At 40.8% G+C, this 11,048-nt stretch overlaps 1 protein-coding gene across 1 annotated transcript in view; it reads left to right on the plus strand.

Moving 5' to 3' along the window:
* Positions 1–2,030, plus strand: part of LOC135222077 (uncharacterized) — a 112,041-nt gene extending 110,011 nt beyond the window's left edge. Inside the window, exons 2-3 of the mRNA XM_064260246.1 lie at positions 79–402; positions 974–2,030. Coding sequence (XP_064116316.1) covers positions 104–402; positions 974–1,085 — 411 coding nt within the window. The 5' untranslated portion in view covers positions 79–103 and the 3' untranslated portion in view covers positions 1,086–2,030. The remainder of the gene's footprint in view (positions 1–78; positions 403–973) is intronic.
* Positions 2,031–11,048: the final 9,018 nt, after the last annotated feature.

An 11,048-nucleotide genomic window follows, 5' to 3' on the forward strand; every position in this document is an offset into this window, starting at 1 on the left:
TTGTCGAAATTTTATCGTGTCAGTCATCTATTTTTTTTACTTCAGAAATTTCATAACATCCGAAATTCTCCTTTGCAGCCCTGCACAATGCCTTACCTCGACGATGCCCCCTAGGAGCCATTCATCGAGCGAAGGGCATGGCATAAATGCCCTTCAGACCCGGGCCAGATACAAGGGGCTCTTCACTTATCACACAGCTCCCACCTCGCGAGGCTACTGCATTCTCTTCACCTTCGTCGTGGGCGTCCTCATGATTACTATGGGGTCCGTTTTCTATCACGTGATCCTCATTCGACCCATGAGTGGGACGTACCCATTACACACTCCTTCGATGCCCCTGGCGTGTAGCCTTATAGCCATGGGTTTCGTCCTGGTCTTCCTGAGCATCGGAGTCACCTGGAAGTAAGTGTTCATGAATGATGTGGCGTGTTTTGCAATTTGGTTCTCGAAGCGTTGCAGGCTTTCAGTCCACGTTTATATGGACAGTAATGCATCTTCTTGGTACTTTTATTCATTCATGTCTGAGAATCTCAATGTTACATACTTTAAGTGGTTCTAAATCTCCTCGTATGGTGTTTGTCGTTAGTTGAGAGGAAAACAGACTGTTCCATTGGACATTTCTTGACTTTAGAATGTCAGCTCATTCACTCTCACTATATACATCAGTTTCCATAAGCATTTCTAAATGAAATATCAGAGACCAGGGTATTATATTGCATTTTGGTGATTTGTTTTAGCTTGGTTCTTTTTCATTATTAACAGCCATTTGTCCTCATGTTTAGGCCCATACATATTTACAGTTAGAAGGCTCAGATCCCAGTCGAGATAAAACTTTTGATAACACAGATGAGGGCCCTAAGTATTTTCAGATATTGTTAATCTTTTCCTGTCTCAAAAGCTCCAGTGTAGCAACATCATTCCTTATGTTTTTTTTTTCTTGTTTATATTTTCTCTTCTTCTTCTATTTTCGCAGGTTTGGGTTTGACGACGGAGATAATTCCCTCGAGGAGGACTCCTGCTCTCTCGCCAAGGACGACGTCCTTGACCAGAATCACCAAAACTCTCTGAAGAATCCTCCTGCATGAGTTCTTCTTCAGTGGTTTCAGGCTTCCAATCTGTGAGAGGATCAAGCGACGAGTTCATCAATGCTTCGATGTTTCCAATTAGTGAGAACATGATTACCTCTAGTGATTATGAGGCTTCCAGTCAAAGGAATAATAAAATATGAACTGTTAGTGCTTTGAGGTCTTCAGTCAGGAAATGAATCAAATGTCAAAACAGTTGACGATCTGAGGCTTCCAGTCAGTCAAAGACTCGGATATCGAGACTCGAGACCGTCAACCATTTGAGGCTTCCAATCAGGAAAAAAAACTCGGATATCAAGATTCGAGACCGTCATCTATTTGAGGCTTCCAATCAGCAAAAGAATCAAATCTCGGGGCTCGAGACGGTCAAGTATTTGAGACTTCCAATCAACAAAGACTCGGATATCGAGACGGTCAAGTATTTGAGACTTCCAATGAACAAAAGACTCAGATAACGAGACCGTCAGTGATTCGAGGCTTCCAATCAGCGATGGAATCATGTCGAATCCGCCATCGCACGATGCTTCCAGTCAGGCACACAATCAAATAAAAGTTCATTGGTGTTTTGAGATAAGTTCTAATGGAAGCGGCAAAAATCAAACACTGCGTGCGTCAGTGTGTGTTTATAGATTCCTATCCAGTGGAGGAGCCAAATATGCCTGAATATCCAGACAATCATTTCGAATGACACATTCCTGAAAACGTGCGCCATTCACTTCTTTTAAAAACGAAAAGATGTAGAAGCCTAAGCTCTTATTCATGTATTTTTATAGGTCCCGAGTAGCACATTCGGGTCAACTGGTACGAATATTATTAAAAAAGAAACTAGTTTTCACTGATTTTTTTTTAATAAATACATGTTAGCTCGTGATTTTTCTATTTGTATTGCGAAAGGTGAAGTGATATCGTTGATGACATTTCCTTGAATACCCCGCCCCCCCCCCCCCCCCCCCCCCCCCCCCCCCACCCCCCCCCTTTTTTTTTTATGAAATCGCTATATCTTTTTTTCTACTAAGGTTCCTTCGGATAAAAAATATGCCACAAAATATAGACTCATCAGGACATTTGTCATTGAACAAAACTCCATTTCTGCGATCTGATTGATACGGAAAGTACAGGGAATATATACTTTGATTTACAAATCCTATAGCAACATCATCATGGTGTCAAAGCTAATATCCAAACGCCTATGGTATTACACATAATTGGTGGATTTCTTATAATTTTGTGTTCATTCTACTGTGGCGTAGTTCATTTATGGAAGACAGGGCAGACCACTTACATTTCCATCCGGAAATTCACACAAAAGACAATGATAGACACTTCTCGTATTTCATTCATGCAAATTGTTGTTGACACAACTTCCGCATCGCTCACTTGCATGAGTGATTGGTAAACATTAGGAATGATCTGGACGTTTCAATGGAGATGAAACAATATTATAAACGATGTAAAAAAAATGTCTTGTAAATACCTGACTAAATTAACTGGAATATAAAAATTAGCGTTTTGATGACGCTTGTCGAAATTTTATCGTGTCCGTCACCTATTTTTTACTTTAAAAATTTCATAGAATTCCTTCCGTAAATAGTTAACTGAAGATTAAATATCAGTTAGTATCATTATTGTCAAGATTATTATTAATATTATTATTATTATTCCGACAAAGGGCCCAAATATTCAGATTGCTCTGACATTTCCAAGTGAAGCCAAGATACTGGTACGTGAATTCAAAAAGGATTGCAAATTGAGTACAAAGAGACCTTCCAGTCTGAGAATCTAATATGTTTAATCTTTTTGCTCTTCGACCCCTGTTAACTAAAGAATACTGTACGGTGACATTGACACCAAATACTCTTTGCCCTCCCCCCCCAAAGTAAAATAAATGCGGTATGAGCCCCATTGTTTTAAGGTCCTATTGTAGACGACATGCCGATGTTGATCCATCTATCACTTTATAGAAAAAATTCGACTCGGTGTTCCAGAATGATTTATGAAATGTTGAATGAATGTACTCTTGATTAAGTCTCTAACTTTGTTTTCTAGATAGCATTTGATCTTTACTTTCTCATTTCCCCCTTCAAACTTAAATTATACTTTTCCTTTATTTTTCTGGGTCTATGACGCTGGAGATGGTTAGTTAAATTTTTCCCATTGCCTTATGGAATAAGGGTCAGAAATCGTGCAAAGACTTCAAAACAAGGAGAACTAACACTTGTTAGGCTAGCAAATAAATCTCTGTGCACTAGCATATTCGACCCCTGAAACAAGCTACTTTTTTATTCCCTCCTTTGTTGCATCAGTTAGAGAATTTTACTTCTGAAGATAATACTTAGCAGCTGTGGGAGGGTCGGATGACCGCCCTAGTCAGCAGTTGTAAATACTACTTACTTTTCTCTTTTGATCATCGTAAATGACGTGGCTTCGTCTATCAGAAATAAATGAAGTTATCTGCATTCTAAATTATCTAATCTATTTTTCACACAAAGTTCAAATTAAGCAAATACTCTCTAGTGTTGGACTTGTGTTTATTTATCCCTGAATTATTAAAGCATCTCGTTCATAAGTTATATGAATCATTGAGCTCTGGATGCTTTGCTCATTAGGATGTTTTCGAAGACAACAACAACAACAACAACAACAACAACAACAATAATAATAATAATAATAATAACTAAAGAAAATGCCAAACTGGAAAGCCCCAGGTCCCGATGAAGTCCATGGATACTGGCTCAAAAACTTCAAGGCCCTACACCCACGAATAGCAGAACAACTCCAGCATTGTATCTCAAATCACCAAGCACCCAAATGGATGCCACAAGAAAGAACACCTTAATACAAAAAGACAAGAGTAAGGGAAATATAGCCAGTAACTACAGGCCTATCACCTGCCTACCAATAATGTGGAAGTTACTAACAGGTATCATCAGTGAAAGGCTATACAACTACCTAGAGGAGACAAACACCATCCCCTACCAACAGAAAGGCTGCAGAAGGAAGTGTAGGGGCACAAAAGACCAGCTCCTGATAGACAAAATGGTAATGAAGAACAGTAGGAGAAGGAAAACCAACCTAAGCATGGCATGGATAGACTATAAGAAAGCCTTCGACATGATACCACACACATGGCTAATAGAATGCCTGAAAATATATGGGGCAAAGGAAAATACCATCAGCTTCCTCAAAAATTACAATGCGCAACTGGAATACAATACTTACAAGCTCTTCCGGAATAAGACTTAGCAGAGGTAATATCAGGAGAGGGATCTTCCAGGGCGACTCACTGTCCCCACTACTCTTCGTTAGTAGCCATGATCTTCCCATGACAAAAAGTACTACAGAAGATGGATGCCGGGTACCAACTCAAGAAAAGAGGCAACAAAATCAACCATCTGGATGTTCATGGACGACATCAAGCTGTATGGTAAGAGCATCAAGGAAATAGATACCCTAATCCAGACTGTAAGGATTGTATCTGGGGACATCAGAATGGAGTTTGGAATAGAAAAATGCGCCTTAGTCAACATACAAAAAGGCAAAGTAACGAGAACTGAAGGGATAAAGCTACCAGATGGGAGCAACATCAAACACATAGATGAGACAGGATACAAATACCTGGGAATAATGGAAGGAGGAGATATAAAACACCAAGAGATGAAGGGACACGATCAGGAAAGAATATATGCAGAGACTCAAGGCGATACTCAAGTCAAAACTCAACGCCGGAAATATGATAAAAGCCATAAAACACATGGGCAGTGCCAGTAATCAGATACAAAGCGGCAGTGGAATAGCGGAATGGACGAAGGCAGAACTCCGCAGCATAGATCAGAAAACCAGGAAACAATGACAATACACAAAGCACTACACCCAAGAGCAAATACGGACAGACTATACATAACACGAAAGGAAGGAGGGAGAGGACTACTAAGTATAGAGGCACTGCGTCAACATTGAAAACAGAGCACTGGGGCCAATATCTGAAAACCAGTGAAGACGAGTGGCTAAAGAGTGCATGGGAAGAAGGACTAATAAAAGTAGACGAAGACCCAGAAATATACAGAGACAGGAAGGAAAGACAGAAAGAACAGAGGGAGCTGGCACAACAAACCAATGCACGGACAATACATGAGACAGACTAAAGAACTAGCCAGCGATGACAATTGGCAATGGCTACAGAGGGGAGAGCTAAAGAAGGAAACTGAAGGAATGATAACAGCGGCACAAGATCAGGTCCCTAAGAACCAGATATGTTCAAAGTACGATAGACGGAAATAACATCTCTCCATATGTAGGAAGTGCAATACGAAAAATGAAACCATAAACCACATAGCAAGTGAATGCCCGGCACTTGCACAGAACCAGTACAAAAAGAGGCATGATTCAGTGGCAAAAGCCCTCCACTGGAGCCTGTGCAAGAAACATCAGCTACCTTGCAGTAATAAGTGGTACGAGCACCAACCTGAGGGAGTGATAGAAAACGATCAGGCAAAGATTCCTCTGGGACTATGGTATCAGAACGGATAGGGTGATACGTGCAAATAGACCAGACGTGACGTTGATTGACAAAGTCAAGAAGAAAGTATCACTCATTGATGTCGCAATACCATGGGACACCAGAGTTGAAGAGAAAGAGAGGGAAAAAATGGATAAGTATCAAGATCTGAAAATAGAAATAAAAAGAAGGATATGGGGATATGCCAGTGGAAATCGTACCCATAATCATAGGAGCACTAGGCACGATCCAAGATCCCTGAAAAGGAATCTAGAAAAAAACTAGAAGGCTGAAGTAGCTCCAGGTCTCATGCAGAAGAGTGTGATCCTAGAAACGGCACACATAGTAAGAAAAGTGATGGACCCTCCATAAGGAGGCAGGACTGCAAACCCGGTGAACCCCACACTATAAATACCACCACCCAGTCGAATTGGAGGACTGTGATAGAGCAAAAAAAAAAAAAAAAAAAAAAAAAAAAAAAAAAATAATAATAATAATAAAATAATAATAATAATAATAATAATGAGGTTGATGTTTGGTGTCGTTTCTAACCACAGTTTTTATATGGACAATAAAAAGGTCTTTTACAGAAAGCTGTTTTAATTGCCTTTACGAACAAATGACTGCCATTTATAATTGTTCATAAAGAATGATTTGCAAATATAGGAATATCTGATTTGCCTTCAAGCTGAATATACTTCGTCACAAATACTGTTTTTAACGCCTTTTTACGGAGTGAAAGAATGAGTGAATAGACTGCTTGCTTTTTTCCTTTATTATGAAGTAATTGGCATTCAGCCTTCGTAATTTGCCAGTACTACTGAGGGAAAAATAGTCTAAGAAGCCCTCAGCATCAAAGTAAGCTTCTACCCAGAAAATAGTGTCATTGAAGGAAAAATGCTCAGAAAGGATTAATTACTTAGTTCTTGTGACTTATGCCTTGTCATTGCAGCTAGATATATTTCGCCAGGAACATTTTCAACCCGAATTGAAAAGAGTGGATGGCAGACGAGCTTGATCTCAAATTGATTACAAGATTGCAATCTCTAACAAGGGCGAGAACAAAGGACTTTGACTGTGCGAATGAGAATATGCCACAGCTTGAATTTTATGAACACTTAGTTTCCAGTTTAAATAAAACAACTGTTTGTAACTATTATTATCAAGATAAGTTTGGCAGGAAGACACAAGGTTGGTTTGCGTGAACCTTGGGAGAGAGCTAAGCTGGGTGAAAAGTAGTGTAATCACCGTAGAGTTTTTAACAAGTCTCCGGTTTGGCAATTATGGATCAATAAATAGAATTCTGCAGGCAAATCGTCATCTTGATAAAAGTAGCAGCACATCGAAACGTCCAGCTAATCTCGTGGGGTTTCATAGCTGCCGTATTCCAAGGCTGGATCAACCTCAGTCTTAGGTTTGGGACGGTACGTGATGTCTCAGAGGATCGACAAGTGGCATCCAGACGTTTGAATGGATTTGGTAAATTAGCCGTAAACGAATAAGAGGCGTGAAATGGAACATAGTTTACAAACTGTTAGCAAACACTTTATACCGTATATTTGTTTCCATCCAGAATGGAAAGCACACACACATATATGTGTGTTGTACATATACACACAGAAACACTAAATGTTTTCCATTCTGGAAGGGAAACAAATGTACGGTAAAAAGTGTTTGCCAACAAGTTTGTAAGCTTTGTTTCCAAACAGTGTTTCCTAGTATGGACAGACCTTTCGTGAAGTGATAGGTATTCCTTCTTCCGGCATCAGCACTGCAGTTCTCCAATCACGTTGAAACTTTCCCTGCTCGTTGCGGTCGTTTGGTTACCTCTTCTCTCCATTCGCTCTGAATTGACTATACTTCCGTTCTCCTCAGTGAATTTCACGCCTCTTATGCCTTTACCGCCAATTTACCAAATCCATCAACACTGGCAGTGGTATAAGAGGTCTGGATGGCCCTTGGCGATCCTCTGAGACATCACGTACCGCCCCAAACCTAAGGCCGAGGTCGATCCAGCCTTGGATTACGGCAACTATGAAAAGCCACGAGATTTGCTGAACGTTTCTTTTCGATTTGTTGATGATTTTATCAAAATGATGACGATTTGCGTGCAGAATTCTATTTATTTATTCTCGAGTGCCAAACAGGAGACTTGTTAAAAACTCTACGGCGATTACACTATACTTTTCACTCAGCCTAGCTGTTTTCCCAAGGTTCACATAAATCAACCTTACGTCTTCCTGCCAAACTTTTCATAATAATAATAGTTAAAAACAGCTGCATTAATTAAACTGGAAGCGAAGTGTTCATAAAATTCAAGCTGTGGCATATCCTCATTGGCACAGTCAAAGTCCTTTGTTCTCGCCCTTGTTAGAGTGTGAGGACCATGGATAAAGACAGGTAACTGGGTACTGATGATTTATTTACAGACGAACTGGGTTGACATAGACAGGTGCGGACGGATAAGTAGTACAGACTCGCATCGAGAGCAGAAATGACTCTGAGACTGTAAAGTTGTGTTTTCTTACAAACATACATTTAAAGATAATAAGGCGTACAAATAATGGAATTACATGTGTTATACATCGACGGAAAGGCCACGGAACGCTCTATTGGATGGAAGTAAAAACAACGCGACTCGATGATTGGATACAATAAAAAATAGGGAAAAGCGTTGTCCTTACAAATACTTCCCCCCCAAGACAGTGATTATGGAATAATTACTGGATGAAATATCTTGGAGGCAGGGGGTGACCCCGTGTCCTTGTGACACTTGTTGTGGGGTGTCATCGAGTGTGGAGTCCTTTGGTGTTGCTGGCTACAGGATGCCTCCCCTGGTGGTTGCCTGGGGGGTTCTACTGTCGGCTGGGGCGACCAAGACTGCAGAGAGAGCTGCATTGTGTGTGGTGGTGGCCTGGGACGGGCCGTGGGTGACCCCCAGGTGTGGCGGCAGCATAGGTTGGGCTGAGAAGTCCCCAGCGCGGCAGCGACGTCCCACAGGCAGAGCGGAACCACAGGTGAGCAGCAGCGTCAGCAGGTCGAGGAAACCCACAGGTAGCGGCGTCGGCAGGCAAGGGAGGACCACATGTGTGGCAGCGGTGTCTGTGGGCCGAGGAGGACTACAGGCAGCGACGTCGGGTGGGTAAAGCAAGATCCTGGGTGCAGCAGCGGCATCGGAAGGTTGCCTGGGGACTCGCAGGTGCGGCAATGGCGCCGGGGGAAGAACCGAGGAGGCTCGCAGGTTCGGCGGGTCGAGAAGATATCTGGCGTCCCCCAGGTGAGGCAAAGGAGGCCGCGACGTCGGATGGATGTTTCTGGACCGCTGCCTGAATTTTGTGTTGGTTGACCAGTACCCAACTACCTGTCCCCAAAAAAACGCCAAAACACGCTGGGAAGCAGTGCCGTGTGATTAGTCTGTTAAAGGTGTTGGTGTCATCCTCGCAATGGAGTTTTCAGAGACCTAACGTTAAAGGCTGGGCCTAAACCGCTTTGTCACTAACTCCGGGAGGTCACCAGTTGTGAGGACCAGAGATTAAGACAAGTAGCTGGGTACTGATGATTTATTTCCTGTTGTTGTTAAAGATTAAGCTGGCTTTATGCCAGCACGGGCTCTTGCTCACAGAGCAGCCCGTAGAAATTTATTTCCAGACAAACTGGGTTGACATAGACAGGTGCAGACGGATAAGTAGTACAGACTCGCACCGAGAGCAGAAATGACTCTGAGACAGTAAATTTGTGTTTTCTTGCAAACCTACATTTTTAGATAATAAGGCATACAAATAACGGAATTACATGTGTTATACAGCGGCAGAAAGGCCGCGGAACGCTCTATTGGATGGGAGTAAGAACAACGCGGCTCGATGATTGGATACAATGAAAAATAGGGAAAAGTGTTTTCCTTACAAGAGATTGCAATCTTGTAATCATTTTGAGATCAAGCTCGTCTGCCATCCACTCTTTTCCGTTCGGGCTGAAAATGTACCTGGCGAAATTTATCTAGCTGGGATATCAAGGCATGGCATGAATCATAAGATCTAAGTAATTTTAATGTATATATCTATATATATATATATATATATATATATACAAAAACATGTATGTATATATATACACACGTATACATGTATTTCAGTGTATGTTTATATAAATACATATATATACACATACATATATTTGAATACATATATACATTTATAGCTACATACTTATATACCTATTTGTATATCATCATCTAGTACACATGCATAGTTACACACCAGTATGTGCATATATATATATACATATGTACATATCCATATTTACATAAGTACACATGTGCATTTGACTCCTTTTTCTAAAAAAGAAGAAGAAAAAAAACTACCTCGCCCATCTCTTTTCCTTTCTCTCATCCCTCCTTCTCGAGTGCATTAAGACTGCCGAGTAAAATACAGAGGCATCTTGATGACCAATGGGGTCTGGACAGGAAACACTGCTTGCAAACAGTTTCCAAGAAACAGTTTGCAAACTTTGTTTCTAAACAATGTTACCTAGTGTGGACGGGACTTTGCTGACACTGGAGACCTCTGTTGATAACTTGAGGAATCTATCTCTGGACAATATATAAGATCCCATCCGCAAAGAACAACCGACTGTCAGTGTGAATTTAAACCTGCCGAGCAGCCAAGAGTACGACCTCAGGCAGGCTACCAACTTCATTTTCGTACTAATACCAATCTGAGACTATCGTTCGATAAAACATAAAATAAACTAAGACTGTTACATATATAATAAATATACAGCCATTTTTAATTTGAATCCAATAAAATGATGAGTGGTTTCTTGTGGTTCGTTTACTTCGCATTGTGAGACGCTTTTCAATTTCGTCGAGAAACCAAATTCGATTAAACATTAGGCTAACAATTCTAACACTGCCTCTGCATCTCTGAATAAAAAAAACAAAACAAAAAACAAACAAAATACAGATGCCATAGACAGTATTCTACTACAGGTATACCTACTTTTTGCAAAGCCTTCTCAATGACTGACGAAAAATATCATCAGTAACATGTCTCTAAGACGAACCTTGTTGACACAACCGGTAATCTGTAGCCTCCATACAACGAATCATTTTTCATACCCAGCAAGATGTCTTTGTTAAATACGTGGTATACCTACATATATGATAATGCTGTTTTGATTTCAAAATCGAAAACGCCACTTTACTAATGTGCCACAATAACATACTGGAAATGTAACTTGTCAACAGAGAAAGTGTAGGCTATCCGATGCTAAGAAAGACATTTATCGCCTTAGCTCAAAATTTTGTAATCTAGGGTACTTATCCGCGGCGGCATAGACTATGGCAGTTGCGGTTTTTCTGTGAAGTTTTACCTCCTGAACAAGAATTTTAAGTAATATTTATTCGGACGACTGTAATTAACCCCCAGGGGCCAGTACTAAACACGGCGAAATACATTGGACGCCCCCCC

Source organism: Macrobrachium nipponense, chromosome 3, assembly GCF_015104395.2.
Source record: "Macrobrachium nipponense isolate FS-2020 chromosome 3, ASM1510439v2, whole genome shotgun sequence".
Taxonomy (NCBI): domain Eukaryota; kingdom Metazoa; phylum Arthropoda; class Malacostraca; order Decapoda; family Palaemonidae; genus Macrobrachium; species Macrobrachium nipponense.